Genomic DNA, 17,346 nt, shown 5'->3' on the forward strand with positions numbered 1-17,346 from the left:
CAGGAAACACTTCAGATTGTTCCTGTGCATGAAAAGATGAAAGAAGGCAATGCTATGTGTATTCAGACTAGCAGAAATATATAGCTTCTTTTTTTTACTCCATCACAAATAAAAATCCCCCTGCTGACCAACTTCTGGCATAAAAACAGATTCTTGAATGTGAGATTAAGTTTAGGACAAGAAGCTAAAATCTGAAAGGTATCGCAGTTTCACAGAATGAGGTGCACAACAGACTTCATATAAAGGAAAGCAATGGGCAAGGCTTACAAAGTTCCATAGTCATCATCTACATTTTAATTATTAGACCAGTTATTAAATAGAAAGTAACAACATTTTGATTAACAATATTTGAAGAAATAATTGCATCTGGAAATCAGCAGGCCGTGACCAGGTCTCACTGCACCAAACATCCAGGAATGATCCTGTTCCCCTGCACACGATTCTCCCACTGTCTTATGTGACTTTATTTGGTGTGCACACCCAGTAGACCTCATCCTGCTGCTGTCCATCAAACACAACTCCTTTCTACTTCGCTTTCCTTGATCTGGGAACAGAAAATTGGAGCCTGCAGGCCATATTTTTTTTTTTCTGTAGAAAAATGTAAAACTCCACATGAAATTTTCTATATTTCTTCAGGGTTGGTTTGTTGGGTTTTCTTAATTACATTTGCATCTTTTACATTGAGGCACAATAGGAAAGAAAGAGAATCAATTATCTTTCGTGTCATGCTTGACAACACCAACAAAAGAATTCCAAACCCTGTTTATACAAGATGAAATACAAATAAATATTAATCAGTGGAGGAAATTCCTCTGTGATCCATGCATCCAGGATACTACCTCCAAGATGATGAATGTGTAGGCACTGCAAGCTCAGACTTGCATAATTTGTTTAAACAAATCATGGAATCATAGAATCATTTAGTTTAGAAAAGACCCTCAAGATCCTTGATTTGAACTGTCAACTGAACACTAACAAGTCCAACACTAAACCATGTCCTTAAGATGTTGCTTTCAAACATTTTCACTCATACAGACTTATTAGGAACACAGGAACCACTGGAACAAACTTGCTGATATATAGAGAGATCTATTTAGCAAGGCCACTAAGATGGCTAACATCTTACAAGACAAATAAAAGGAAATAAAAACTAAGTAGAGGAAAACGTACAGCAATGATATGAAGCAGAACTCCTCCTTGCTGCCGTTCTTTATTTGTGAATATATCTTCAGGAAATTCATTAATGGCTGAAAGAAAAAAAATACATTTTAAAAAAATTTATAGCATCTATAAAAAGAAGACTGAAAGATTAGGATCTGTAGAAATGGAAGACCAAAATGAGTGTGTATCCCAATCTATAAAATTATAGCTTTCCACCTCAGAATCTCTCTTATGCTCTGTGGAAAAAACAGAGAACTGATACTTAATGTTATTAATTATCATAATCCCAACCTTAACTGTATAAAGAGTTCTTAATGCCTTATTTTTGCTATTGTCTCCTCTAAATATACTTCCAAAGTGGTAGGTACAGGCACAAAAATTCCTTCTTAAATAACATTCCCTCAAGCAAGGAAAAGAATAGCAGAAATACACTAACTGGGAGAAAAGTGGTTGCATTGTAGTTTTGAAAAACTGTATATTCAGAGTTCACAGAATCACAGAATTATCAGAGTTGGAAGGAACCTCTAGAGATCATCTAGTCCATCAAGTAAAGCATAATCACCTAGAGACCATTACTTCATCCAGGTGAGTTTTGAATATCTCTAGAGAAGGGGACTCCACAACCTCCCGACAGCCTGTTCCAGTGCCCTTTCACCCTCATAGCAAAGAATTTTTTTCTTATGTTTAAATGGAATTTCCTATGTTCAAGTTTGTGCCCATTACTCCTCTTCCTGTCACTGGGAACTAGTGAGAAGAGTCTGGCTCCACCTTCTTTGGACCCACCCTTCAGATACTTTTAAACATTGATAAGGTCTCCCCTCATCCTTCTCTTCTCCAGGCTAAAAAGTCCCAGCTCTCTCAGCTTTTCCTCATAAGGGAGATGCTCCAATCATCTTTGTTGCTCTCTGCTACTTCCCTTGAACTGGGGAGCCCAGAACTGGATGCAGTATTCCAGCTGTGGCCTCACCAGGGCAGAATAGAGGGGGAGAATGAACTCCCATGACCTACTGTCCACACTTTTCTCTATGCAACCTAGAATTCCATTGTCCTTCTTGGCAATAAGGGCACACTGCTGGCTCAGGTATAATTTACTATCTATCAGGACTCCCAGATCCTACTCCTCAGCACTGCTTTCCACCAGGCCCACCCCTAACCTGTACTGGTGCTTGGGGTGCGGGACCCTACTTTTGATCTTGTTGAACCTCATTAGGTTCTTCTCTGCGCAGCTCTCCAGCCTGTCCAGGTCATGCTGAATGGCAGCACAGCCTGCTGGAGTGTCAGCCACCCCTCCCCGTTTTGTATGATCAGTGAACTTGCTGAGGATACACTGTCCCCTCATCCAGGTCATTGATGAACATTTTGAACAAGAGCAGACAGAGTATTGACCCCGGGGGGGCCTCCAACTCAACACGGCTTCACTGATCACCACCCTCTGGGTTCTGTCACACAGGAGCTCTCAATCTACCTCATGACCCTCATCTGCCCACACTTCCTGAGTTTCCTAATGAGAATATTATGGGAGACATTACCAATCAGTTGATCATTCTTACTTTTTTACTGGAAGACAGTTCAGGATAATCCACAAACTGCTGGTCAAGATGCAGCAATCTGCAATGCTTTCATCTACAGATAAACCTTTTAAGATGCCAATAAAACCTTATGTGTATGTAACAGCCAAGCAGGTTCCCTGTAGTAACATACTGCTATACATAGTAATATACTAATACAGCCATATGTAATTTAGTAAAATTAGGTAATATTTTCCCATGTAGCAATCAGAGAGGAATACCCTCCTGGAATAATACTGGAATCCCATTGAGTTTAAGAACTTTTTGTCAGCAACCTTAGATGCCAAAAGCAAAATTTCTCAGAGGACTTACTCCCTACCAAACAAAATCAAGTACAGCAAAAAAATTAATCAGCACACAAAGCACATGGCTTTAAATTAATTCTGCCTGTTAACAAAATTATTAACAAATAACTTAAAATATTAACAAAAATTATTAATAACCAAAAAAAACCCACTAAGTCAGCTTCTCCTCTGGCAGAAAAGACTTGTCTTTACAGCTTCTGCTGTCTTACATAATACGGTTGTTCTTGCATCACTGGCTTAAATACCATGCCCACGTGGATGCACTCAGGACATGTGTATTATTTTAATTATTGCATCTTCTCTTAGTCCTCTGTCTCTTCTGTTCAGGTGTTGCTGTGTGAGAAGACACATGTTCTAGCAATGCACCAGGACATCAGAGACCAGAGTCCTGGCCTCAGTCGCTAGCAATGATAACTTGACCCTGCACACAGGGTACATATAGCAAATGAAATATTACCCTGTCCTATAGCTTGACAAAATGGATGTGTCATCTGGGAAGCTATTACCTACCAGGTAATCTCATTCAGTTGACTGTAAAATATTTCACAGTATAACGTTAAAAATGGTTAAGACAATATAAAATGAGGTTTCAAGAAGAATAAATAAAATTCACTATTTCTGTAATGTGACTCCTTATTTGACATCAATATTAAGTAGGAAGTCAGAAGATGCCAAAAATAAAAGCCAGAAGATAGGAATGAGCCCAGGCATCTGATTGCCAAGAAAAAGTAGACCAGCTTTGCTGCACACAATATTGCTTCACATGTAGTTGGTGATACAGTATTCATAATAAATGATTACTTGTAATAAGTATCTGCTCGCCTCACAGAGTTAATGTTAAAATGCTAAGTCAGCTTTTCTCAAAGATAATGCTTTTCTCTACATAGAACTCATGGCTAATTATTCTCAGAGACACCACAAAATCTTCATTAAGGTCTGGGCAACAAAGCCAGGCTCTGGCGCTCGGTAAGTAGTGAAATGGCCACCTGACAGTGAGTTTCAAGGTAACGTTTGTAGATTTTTGGTATAAACATTTGCTGTCTTTATGGCTTTATTATCCAGATAATAATAGGCTTTGTGTAATTGTCATCTATAAACTCTGCATACCTTATCAACATGCGCTGTTCTGTACTTATTTACTGTATCATGGTTTAAATATTTTAAACAAAGATTTGTTTTTCTTACCTACTGCTGTGATAACCTGGTTGCTCAGTAAAAGGCTGTTTGGATTATCTTGGCTCCTACCTTAGGCCTGGGAATCAGCATCACTTAACTGAGGGTGGCAGTGGTATTCCCTCATCTGTATGAGGTGACAGAGGGCATATGGCATTATCACAGAGTTTAAGAGAGCACAATCTGCCCTCATGGAACAATCTGATGTGAGTGCACAGCAGGGCACTGCTCTACTTCATGTAGAGAGGTTTTTTTCATGTATGGGAGACAGAGATATCTAGGAGCCTGAGTGGGAGCTATATCTTCTTATTTGCTACTGAAAAGACACTGAACAGATGGGAGAAAGAGATGAAACGAAGAGCAGTACATCTAATGGGGACAATCTTTGCCAAAAAAGGGAGGAGAATCATATGAAAATCAGATACAGAAATACAGAAATATTTATCCTGCTGATACTGTTTCAAACTCACGGCTCCTGCAGCTCCTCTTATCAAGCACAGATTTACTGAGGGGGAAGGCACCAAGAAAGCCAAGTCTAAATCAGATCTGTCATCATTCTGCAGCTCATTCCCTCTCCCCAATCACGAAACAAGTGGGAAAACAAAAGCAGCTTATCCAGTCACGACTTGGAGGGCACACCACCACCTTTGAGTGGTGGAAACAAAAAAATCCTTGATGATGCCCTGACAGAAAGGATGATGCACACCTTTGATAAAAAGCTCTGGCTGAGCTGTCTGTGGCACAAGGGCTGCACAAGACATGCAATCATCATGTCTCAGAAAAAAATTTAATGGCATTTAATGAATATACATTGGAGCTGCTTTTACATATATTGTTTTTGTGTTATGTTTGATGAAACAGCTTATGCTGTTTGCATGGCTCTGGAGTGAAGATGCCATAGGCAGCATCCGGGGTAACCCACGCATGCCAGTGACACCTGCCCAGATTTAGGCTGTGACAGGATTACCTCTGGTAACATTGTTCCCGTATGCCCTCTCCATACTATGACAGGCAGCCTGCCAATGAAGTCAAGTTTCAAAATCTCCTAAGCCTAACAACATCTCAGCTACCACGTGGATCTGTGGTTTTATAACCTGCCTTGACATGTGATTTCTTTACCTTATCAACAGTTGATTTACTCATAGAGTAAACAAACATGCCAACTCTTAAGACCTGCTAAGCGTTCAAGCCTGTTACAACTCTTTAATTTCTCCTCCCAGGAAAAGGGAACCGCAGCTGCTTGGACAGGACACACGTACCCATCCTGCTCTGCCTTTGCAGGATGAGGGTCAGGCTACACAGACACCCACTTTTCCAGAAGCCCACTGATTTTAATGCCTGGATCTTGTTCCTTTAGCCTTGTTCCTCTGTCCCTTCAGGACATTTTACATCTGAAGTTTGCTATACCTACCCCTTTTCCCTGGCATTTGGGGTTGCTGATCGTCAGACTCACCTCGGGCAGAAGTATAGGGAGATAGAAGACATACAGAAGACAGATTTACATCCAGATTTATCCCCTCTGCAATCATATTCACAAGCCAGCTTGAGTATTTCATATTTGTGTCATTTGCTTAAGCACTTTGTGTGTATCTTTTTATGTGCCATTCCCTTTTCAAATTAAAGAGCCCCATCTTCCCACAGACCAGTATTTGTACCTCAGTGACAGCAAATGAACTCCTGACTGTGTGGAGAAATGAGCTCCTTTATACCTGTCAAGCAAATGCAGGCATCATTGCCTGGTGTCAGCAGTAAAATATCAACAGTTTGTGCACCAAGAACTGAATGTCCAAGAGCCTTCATGGTACAGCATCTTGTGCTAATTCATAATTCTGTATTAACAAAATCTTTCACAAGATTTGAGTGAAAGCCAGAAAATCACTTTTACCAGTGACATCCCCCTGAGTGAAGGGGTCCTATATGAGCTGGGTGCCAATGAATGGGATAAGTATCTCTTAGAATGACCCCTGCTTTCAAAACATTTGTGCCTTTGACCCATACTTTCTCCAAAATCAGTGCACTGGGAAGGTTTTTACAGAAAGATTAACCACTTTGAAAGCATCCTGAAGGACATGGGAGAAATTCCTCCCATATTCACTTTATTCACTTTACCATTGATGTCAAAAGGGTCAGTTCACTCTCACATTTCACATGTTGGTTAGCTCAGGTGATGAAATGGTCGCAGGCTCTGCACAGCCAAACAGACACGTGGGTACTCTTGGGGAATGACCTAATACACTTAACTGATCCTCTTGCATAACCTGTGCACTTTCAGTATTGTGGTAGCAGTCGTGTCAGGGTAGCAACTGTGAGCACCTTTGCTGATAGAAAAGCAATGGCTTCATTCAGTTTGGTACTCCAGTGTTAACACTGGAAACAAAGTCAAAGTGAAGATCATATTATCACAGTGAAACCAGTTCCCTCATAGATATGATATGTCTTATGAAAGTCCTTCCTTCTAGTACTACTTCCAAAATCAGGTAAAACACATTTGAATAATCGTAAGAAGCGCATTAAAACTATATATTTACAGAATTACAGAAAACCTAAAGTCATTAAAATAATCACAAATCTCAAAATTAAAAATAACCCTAACACTGCAGGCTATCATGCCCTTAAATCTGAATTGTCAGTGGACAAAAACAGTATACCCAGCAAGTGGTTTTATACATGAAAGCTGGTAACTTAAAAATCTTATAAGGATCAAAAAAGGAAAAAGAACAACTCACGATAATCCTGAGTGCCATCAGGAAAAAAGTAGAATTACCAAGCTTTTTAAGATCCCACTCCCATTAGACAGCTGTTTCCAGTTTTCTCTAGTAGTGCAACATGGATTTTCCCTCAAATACTCAGTTCAGTTTCTGTTGGATACTAATGTAGGCATCAGTGTTAAAACAAATCAAGAACGGGAAATTCAAAGAAGCACGCTCATTTACTTGAAAAATTCTGCAAGGAAACTCCTTCAGAAACAGCTCTAATAAACTGGTTTTATGGTTTACAGCACTGGGACAGCAACAGAGCATCAAAATGAACTGCAAGAAAATGATACAAAACACCATCCAACTTCTTTGAGAGACATTTCTGCATCAGTATAATGTCATGTGATGCCAAAGATCAAGCTTTCTATTTCCAGGTAAAGTACCATATGTCAGGAGGCACAGTAATCATCCTTCTCCATAGCCCTCACCTGACAACCAGTACAATTATGAGCAAACTTATCTTTGTGGTATATTGATTCAATTTGCATTGCTCAACCAAAAGAAGACTGCCAAATGCAATTATCTCTGCAATGGTAACTGACAGCTTATGAAGCAAATGCCTGATTCACAACACTAAACTATTAAATCCATTTCATATATAGACTGTAAAAGAATGGTGTATTAATGAAGTAGCCTTCAAAATTTTCCTTCAATCATATGATATTATGAAAATATTTATACAAAACTGGATTAGCTATAACAAAAAAGTAACATTAATACCTTATTGAACCTTATTAATATAATACCTGGACTTCCATTTAAGTTCTTTTCTCTTTTATAAAAATGCACTCAGTAAGGCAAGCCAAACAACCTACTAAAAATACATTAGCAGTTATCTGCCAAGAAAAAGAAAACTGAAAGACATGATGAAATCTGAATTCCCAATCTAGGGAGCCAGTGACAACACATGGATGCACAATTATTGTAGCATGAGGATGCATCAAAATATTGGAGTGAAGCATTCTGCATGTACTGGGCCTTGTGTTAAAGGTTTACATGTCCTCAGCATAACCCTCAAAGGCTGCAATGCTTGCAGTATCAATGACATTTGCAAGGTGATTTCACTATAAATCTATATAGTAAATTGTATAGCCATGCAAAACAACAATGTGATTTTAGTACCAAAGGGATCTGAAAATATAACCAGCAAGTTGTAGCACTTACTGAAATGATGGAAAATATAACATAATTCTAAAACACTGGGGAGCAGTAAGCCTCTTCAAAATAACACAATCCATTTGACACACAAGGACAGTTTTACAGAAGGTGGGTTATAAGTTTCCGGTTCTGTTAATGGATACACATTGGTTGCTTTTACATGTATTGTTTTTGTGTTATGTTTGATGAACAGCTCAACAATCACCATAGACCACTACATCCTCCTTGTTCCTAAAAATGACTCTTCAGCAGATGCATAAGGAATAACCACCACAGAAGTTGTCCTTGATGGATTTCCCCACACCACATAATTTCATAGCTGAAAGAATCTCTTTTCTATGCCTCTTGAATATGCAAACCATACAGATCAGTTAAGTAAATCTGTCCCAAGGTTTAAGTCTCCTTCCTCTCTGAACATCTGAAGACCTTATTTGGCAGGTGTCACCCATTATAAAAATGGGATGCATCACTACTCCATTGATACCATGTAACAATGGGATCAAAACTGCCCTTCAAAGAAAAAAAAAGAGAAGCTGGTCACCTAATACATTGGTCAGGTAATATGAAAGACAATCACATTTGTGAGCAGATATAGATGGAGTACCAGGAAAGAGCAATTTTCCTCAGAAAATTCCACTGATACTGTTTAATGAACCTCATTTCTTGCAAATTGACTCTAAAAGTACCTTTCTAAACAACCAAGTTCCTTCCTCCTAGACTTCTTCAGTGAATAAAATAGGGTGTTACTACCTCCTTATGCCTGCTGGAGACAGACTTCAAATAACATAGAATAAGAGTCCATTTCCTGCTGGTACATCCTCAGTAGAGGTGACAACCACATTCAAACAGCAAAATGACCAGCAAAATTTGACTTGATCAAAGTCAGACTGCAAATTCTGTTTGAACTGCTAATAGGTAGAAAAAATACCAGATTACTTGAAATATAACAGGTTACATGTAGAAAACACTAAGAAGGAAAAAATAAGCAGCCACAAGAGCTGCCAGAGCAGCTGTCTCAGAATAGAAATGTACTTTTTATGAAACTGTGCTATTGTGCCTTCAGCACAGTTAATGCATAATAATAGGCTTTTGAACCCCTTCTACTTCAGCAATAGCTGCTCTATGGCTCATTTAAAAGAAGCTGCATTGGCACATGCCATTCTTTTTCCCTACATGTATGAAAAAGAAAATGAAACTGAAATTTAAACATAGGTATCATTACTGTTTTTCTGATACTGAATTGAAGCAGGGATTTTAACTGAGGAAAATTATACTACTCTTCAGGTTGAAACAGCACCAAAACTATGGATATCTTCTGTCAGATTAAGATTAAGTTAAATAAACTGGTTTTCTAGAAACAAATAGGCACCAGGTAGCAGAGCAATAACAGACCTTAAGTCAGGCCTACAGAAAACAGAGAAAGGCATAAAATAAAGCCAGGCACGAGTATTGTTTGAACTTTCTTGAATTAATTTTTTTTCTTTCTGGATATAGAAGGAAATTGCTGGAAGGTAGCAAAAAAAAGTCATACTCAAACATTTATTCTACCCCTGTCAATTCAGGATTGTTTCCAACAGTCAGTTTTCTTGTTCGTTGTCCAAAAAATTCCATCAATCAAGAGGGAACAGGTGAATTACAAAGACAATTAAAAGGCAGGAGCAGCCCTACAAGGCTGTTCATTAGGTGACCTTTCTGGACCTAGAATTCCAAGGTCTGTTTACTAGAGGCAAGATAAGATTTTCAAGGAACTCAGCTCACCATGGACACCATGCCCAGCCCTTTAAAAAAATCAGAGTGTTGATGCCACAAACTAAGATCAGCTGATGATTTCCCTGAATTTTGTTCTTATTTTGGCAGGAAGCTGAATTTTGAAGAAACGTTTCAAGTTGCACATATTAAACTCTCAAAAAAGCAGTGCTAAAACCACTGTAATGAAGTCAGGTTTTGGAGTCAAGTGTTTAGGATAATCTTTTGTTTTGTTGATGTACCCCTTGGTGCTTTGAAAAACTCATTTTCATATGGATAAATGGAAGCACATCAGTTTCTCCCTGTGAGCCGTGCTCATGTGGTGCAGAAAATTCTCATTACTTCGTTGTAAACCACAAAAATTATTTCTGTTTTACTTTTCCTGAAGCCAAGGTCCTGGGACCATGCAATTATGTAAGAATATCACCTTTCACTTAAAAAAAAAAAAAATTATCTGCTTATGGCCTTTGTGTTCCTGGAAGTGGGCCCAAGCCCAAGAATCTGAAAAACAAAACCCAGAAGACAAAACAAAAAAGATTTGCTGTTTACCTTTTCAACAAGCATCACAGTTTTTCAGGGCAGGTTTACACTTTTTGAGCACACAGGATTGTTGGCATTACTTCTCAGTTTAACTCAGTCACAAATACATGCACATTATAGCATGTAGTTTCTGCTGCATACAAGATTATGTCAATATGCTTTTTATGCCATAGGCTAAAGCCCATCTCACTTTTTCTACCCAAGCAGTCCGATCTAAGACAACCAAGATTTTACCCTCCAGCTCCTATTAATTTACTAGATACATAATTCTTCAAATGGCAGATTTGTACAGTTCTGTGCTATTTTTTTTCCCAGACACTATCCTTTAGGGCATTTTCTCCCTACTCTACAAATTCAATAAGGAGCTGTAAACACTACTGGAGTACTTCAAGAATTCTCTCTTCTCAGCCCCAGCCTCTGCATACCTCAGCAGCTTCCCATTTTATATGAAATCTTGCAAGTAAGAGGTAGCTTCTTGAATGATTTGGAGACTTCTATAAATTTAGCGGCATCTTAAGTGGCCTTAAGATCTGAGGGAGGGCAAAGCGATTTTTTTTTTCCCTAAATATATAGTAATTATTACAGAATAAAAGCAACTTTCATGCATAATACAGGCATATAGCAGTAAACTCCACTGCTGGAAGGTAAAAATATAAACATTGCAATAATTGCACAATTGAAATTTACAGTCTCCTGCTGTCTTTTTCCAGGTGAAATTCTATTTCATTATTATTTAGTATCTGTAAATGAATGTTGCAATGAAATTCATACCAATTCACAGAAAGGAGAGGCTTAATCTTCACTTTGAGCACTGCATACAGGAAACAGTAAAAGGCCAAACACCACAGAAGTGAGACTAGGGAAAGGAAAGCATGTGGGGAAAAGGTCCATTGATTGAACCATGTCACAACTGAGTCATGAAAGATTAGTACAGGGTTTATTTAGACTTTAAAAGTTACATGTAAAAGAATGTATCGTTTAGTACAACACACATCTCTCTAATCTTGCCAGGTCAGCTACCAATCACAGGGAAACACTGTCACGCAAGCTCCAGCACATATGGTACAAGCCCAGCTGGAAGCCTGGATATATACGTCATAGCTGAAGCTTCTGCTTCACTGCTGCTGGTACCACAGCCAGGTCAGTTAAACTCAGACATTTCTCTATCACTGCAAAAATATTCCAGCTGTAAGTCTGGAGTGTTGCCTTCTAAATCAGGCATCACAACCCTGCCTGCACATTCACTGTCTGAAACCAAGTCGGAGAAGAGCGATTCTCATGCCAATGCAGCATCAGGAGTGCAAACAATTTAAAGAGTTGTAGCAGATTTTAATTTCTTTCAAAATTCATTAGATGACCAGCAAATTAATTTAAGCGGTACCTAGATTTCCCTCCAACTTACTCTGCACTGCCTGACTGCATAGCAGTAACCCTCAACAGAAACTCCCAAATCAGCACATCAGTAATGTGTTTGTACCCAGCAGACACTTGCACTTGGCTCAGTGGGCACCAAACTGCATTGTCTGGCTTTGAGAGGCAAGAGAGGTACTTGTACCTGGAGTCCCAGGAAAATCCCCAGGGGAAAATATCACTGTCTATAAACATCATTTAGGTAACTATATAACTGAAGACAAGGAATTATGGATAGCCTCAGACCATGGCAGGAAACAAATCAATGTCTCAAAATTGAAGACGGAAAAAAGAACTCATTTAAATATATGAACTAAACTCTTAACAGGAGGAGAAATAGGAAAATATCATACTTATCTAATCACATCAAGCAGTAGCAGCTATTTAATACAGATCTATTACAAAGCACTTTCTGAGACCATATACAATAAATTAAAACATCTCTAGGAGCACCACCTAAAATAAACCCAAGAAGCACCACACAAAGATGATTCCCAGCAAAATACATTCAGGTTAGAAATTGCTGATTCAAGGTATCTTTTGCAGTCTGATCTGCATGAGACTCCTGTGTTACCCACATCATACTTTACACTGCCACTCAATGCAGCAGGACTACACAAATATAGCCAGCTGCAAAACACACAGAATGCTTTCACATCTGCTCATAATGGAATCTCCATTCTTAAACTAAGCTTGTATGATCTTCCTGGATGAGTTCAGAAACTCGTTTTGCTATCCTACCACTGGTTTCAAATTGAAGAGAAAAATCCACCTTCCTAATATATATTTGAAATACACAGAATATATATATTCATTTGTACATAGATGTACTGTTCATATTCTCTCCACCTATGCCTATTTAGGTTTGTCTTCAACTGTTTGACAAAAAAAATTGGCCATGCAGAAATGAAGTGGTCGCTTGTATTTTTGCTGTGCACCAGAAAACAGAGCAAGAATTGCAGTAAGATATCCAATAGAATCTGGCTGCAAGAGTGACGAAAGACCAACATGGTCACAAAACCAAGAAATGTGGACTAGGACAGCATGAATACCAGTACTCTAACACAGCAGCAGAGCCTCACCACAAACTTATCTGCTTCCAGCTGATACAAGGAGGGCAGAGCAGGAGTCATGACTTGAAGATGCTGATCTGATCTATTGCATCTCACCTATCCAGAGAGCAAGTCCTAATAATTAAGAAGTTATTTAAATGCTCATTTTGAGTTACTAAATCTATTTACTTAACTTACAGAGACACTGTGTCATGTAGTAACAATCTTTTTCACAGTCAGAGGGAAGACTAAACATGTAAGTTCCTCACTATTGTTTGTTCCTCCCTCCAACAGCCTGGCTGAAGGTACCTGACTGAATGCAGCAACCTGACTGCATTTTTTTTTTAATTGGATTCAAGAATTTGCAAACCAGTTACAAATTGCAAGTGACGTTTCCAGATGTGTACCATTTTTCTAGTCTTTTATTCTGTGAAAATGTCTCTTTTGTTGTCTTGCAACCATCAAATACTGGGAACAAAATGTACCCAGTCTGTGAAAGAATAAGATGTGGAAAACCTTTCTTCTGAAATCCTTAGCTTGAGCATGGCAGGGCTTTGATTCAAGTTGGCGAGCCTGCCAGAAAGCACTAGTTACAGCTCACATTAGCACATCTCATCACCTAATAACCCCATCCCCCTGCAGTCATTCAATCACTGTATGAAGGTCTTGAGTTGTATTCCAGTGCAGTTGTTCTCATCTATGTTAAGACAAACTGAGGTAGGTGGTTGAAATTAATTTTGAGAGGAAGACACAGGCTGAATGATTTTCCCAACAGAACATGATTTTCCTCACTGCATGGAGTAGTTAATGCCACAGTTTGGAAGGATACATATTGGTTTGATTTCCAGCAGCGGGCAAACTTCTTCGTATTCTTACTGTGAGAGCATACATTGTGATTAAATACAAGACTGGGCAGTTGACAAAGTAACAGCTTGGATTTTTTTCAGTTTGTTTTGTTTTTTTTTTCCTAAATTCAACAGTCAGAAAATTTCAAAATGTGTCTGCAGATGAATCAACAACCTAATAGGTTCAATGAATTAAATAATTGTATAGACTGTTTTTTATCACCAGAGGATTTTAACATACTTGCACTTGGCAGAAATAACAAATTCAAGTAACACTCACTTCAGCTCTATTTCTGTTCTTTAGCTCTTATGTCTTAACCATATTCTGAAAGGCTAAGACTGAAATTAAGCAGCACAGTTGTACAAAAGTAAGTAGAGATTTACTAAGTTATACCAGCTTGAGATTCCAGCCCACATATTTTTCTTTAATTAGAGAGGTTCAGAGGCATAAACAATGCAAACACTGTAAGTGCACAATGTTATTCTCAAGGATGAGCTTAGAACTAGACAAAAGCTCTAGTTCTAAGCAGAAAAAAATGTGTGGTTGATGCATTCCAACAAAGATAGAAATGAAGTTTTCATGGCTTTTCATAACTACAAGGCACAAATCAAGAACCTTGATTCTGTAATGGACAATGAGCACTGTGTGCCTGTACATCAGCACAAATTCAGCCTACCATGTACAGAAGTTACTACTAACATCTGTCCCATTTCAGTCAGACTTCTTGTTGTTTGAGCCAGGCACCTATTTAACCATTCTGACAACTTTCCTGTGATAATCTTATTGCAGAAAAGTCACCTTAGAAAGACTTATTTGCCTTTGCAATGTTTTTCACTGAAGACATTCAAGCTGTAACTAAACTGCAAAGCCACATTTCACTACATGATAGTACTATTTACACTGAGTAACACTTCTAAGGAATTACCACTGGTAGCCAAAACAAAATCCTACATATTGAGAAACATATGTTGACATTTTAGCCATTAATTATAATCAATGGCACTGATGCCCTTTTCTAATGGATTCACACCACACTGAATAAATAATGGAGTTGAATGAACTGGGAGCATCCTCTTCTACTTGGACTTCCCTGTACTGCATAACCTGATAAAACAGCACATTAGGTCAGGTTTGAAACACCTGCACAACCATGTGCAAGTAAAACTCCACTTAACTCACTCCACTAATACATTTTCCCTCTCCCATTCAATCATACAAATTATATAACCCTCCTGAATATTTTTGCTGCTTACAAAATGAGGTAGGCAAACTGAATGTTAAGAAATCTATAGTCTCAGAAACTTCAGCCCAAAAACTATGCTTCAAGAATAATCTCTAATATAAGATCAAGGTGCATGAGGAGTCCCTTAGTGCTTGCCCTATTCCTTTGCGAGGGAATCTGGAATAAAGTTCAAGTAGACAGCTTCCCAAGAAAGCATTAACTTGCTAGGAGTAAGAATTGCAAAACTTATGTATTACAGCACCACCTGGTGTGACTTGCAATATATACAAACTGGACAAAATCCACCAGGTCATCTAATTTACCTGTCAACCAGTGCAGAATTCATCACATAACACAGACACACCTTTGGTGCTCTTCATTTTCTCTTCCATTTTAAGTTGTTTTGGAAGACAAAATTCATATCTAATCAGATTTCTGAACAATATTTGACTCAGAAGTGACTCAGAAAATTCCAGTTATAAAACTGCTAGTTCAGCTTTAGTTAACAAATATGCTGTTGGTAAATGATGTGATCTCCCACATCATCATGAACGTTAAGCAAGCAAGAAAACATGACCCTATCTTCTTAGAAATGTAACTTTACAGTTTCAAGCAGAACAATGGGAAATCTTAACATGAAAACAAAGTGGGCTAGCAAAGGTCAAGATACAAAGCAGCATTATCCCTCAAATCCCATGACAGAAGGTCTTTCTATCAGGTGATAAAAGGGCATCTGCCAAGATTACATGGAGGACTACACAGCACACTTAATTGCATTGTGCTTAGCCGTTTACATGCTTAGCTGCTTGACAAGTTATAACAGAGAAATTAATTCTTTCTTTAATCTATCAATATCAGGATAGAGAGCTTTGGCAAAGAATATCTGGAACACTGTAAAACATCTGTGTGTCAGGGTCTCAGGTGCCCTATGCAGTGCCACTTCCCCTTACCTTTCTCTGCTAAAAAATAAAAAGTTACTGTATGACATAGTGCAAAAAGCAAAAGGCCTTATTTACCTCTTGTGCTGTCATAAATGAAGAAAAAATGAACGAAAAATCAATAAAATGTGAACTAGTATAGATTAGCAGAAAAACTGCCCCAAAAGCCTCTGGTCCATTAGCCCACACTTTCTCTTGCCAGTGACAAGAAAGGAGTTGGCGTGCTAAGGCAGAGTGACCCAACATGCAGCCAGCAGAGTGCTTATGCGTATTTCTTGTTCCAGGCTGCTGATAGGGAGGTGCATTTCTGCTTAGGTCCAGAACAAGCTAGCATCTAGTCACATGTCTAGTCACAAAAAAGTGCTGCAATTTAGAACAAAACATAGAAATTTTATTCAATCCTGCCAAATTCTGGTGTCTAAATATTCAGTAAAATTGATCGTTGTGTACATGGTAATCCACTGTCCTCCGTTCTCCAAACAGAAGGCCAAAAATCCCAGTATAACTTTCATTAATAAATTGGCATTCTCACTATAAACTGGCATATCTCACTATAATTGTGTACAAAAGAAAAGATGATGCTGAGGAATGGAGGCGGCTGCTTTCTAAAGCACTCAATAATAATAATATTATCTATATCCCCACTGTGTCACTGTCATGAGTTTGGATAAAAGCCAAAAAACTTGGAGGCAGACATTTCTTTACAATCAAAAGCTTTCTGAGTTTCTAATTACCTCTTAAATTCTGCCATACACTTTTGGCAATTTTTAAATTGTGGGGTTTCCTTCTAATTTCAATGCCATTGCAAAAAGAAATCTGATAAGCTAAATCAATTCCATAGGTCCCGAGTCTGTATGCAAAAAGCTTGTGCACACATTACCCACTGTACTCTCAGATAACCCCCAAGAACCAGATGGAATATTGACACTGCCACTCAAGCTAAAACAGACTAAAGGAACCAGTTGATTTCCTTCATTATGTTTTTAAGTTTGAAGATCTGTTACTCAAAGGACACCATCTGCCAAGTTCTTCTGAAATACAGAGGGATATGTTTCAGTGAAGGAAAAGTATGAACATTAGTCACAAATACACACAATGCTCAAGTGGGAATTGAAAATTCATTTTGTTGTTTGCTTATCCCCTTCATTTCTCATTTTATGTGTATGTAAGTCATTAAAGTTTCCCTATGCTTATTTTTTCAGCTTCTTTTCTTTGAGGTTGAAAGTGTGCATCTACAGAACATCATCAACTGCCAGCAATTAAATTAGGTAAAAACAGATGAGGCAAAATCATTTTCAAAGAAACTACCTCCTCTGTAAGAAAATTAAGTGAGCAAAATATCTGTAACCCCTTGTCAGTATCCTGAAAAACTAATTAGGCCTATGCTTTTGATAAAGGAAGCTGACAAGAATCTTTCACCTCTTCTGTAAGATCCAATTTGCCTTGGAAACTTGTAATTTCTCTTTTGGTG

The 17,346-nt window shown here is 38.3% G+C and overlaps 1 protein-coding gene across 3 annotated transcripts in view; it reads right to left on the bottom strand.

Moving 5' to 3' along the window:
* Nucleotides 1-17,346, bottom strand: part of SLC24A4 (solute carrier family 24 member 4) — a 74,089-nt gene that overhangs the window by 26,310 nt on the left and 30,433 nt on the right. For all 3 annotated transcript variants that reach the window (XM_071745747.1, XM_071745748.1, XM_071745749.1), the window contains exon 3: nucleotides 1,171-1,247. In XM_071745747.1, the coding sequence (XP_071601848.1) occupies nucleotides 1,171-1,247 (77 nt within the window). The remainder of the gene's footprint in view (nucleotides 1-1,170; nucleotides 1,248-17,346) is intronic.

This window comes from Heliangelus exortis, chromosome 5 (genome assembly GCF_036169615.1).
Source record: "Heliangelus exortis chromosome 5, bHelExo1.hap1, whole genome shotgun sequence".
Taxonomy (NCBI): domain Eukaryota; kingdom Metazoa; phylum Chordata; class Aves; order Apodiformes; family Trochilidae; genus Heliangelus; species Heliangelus exortis.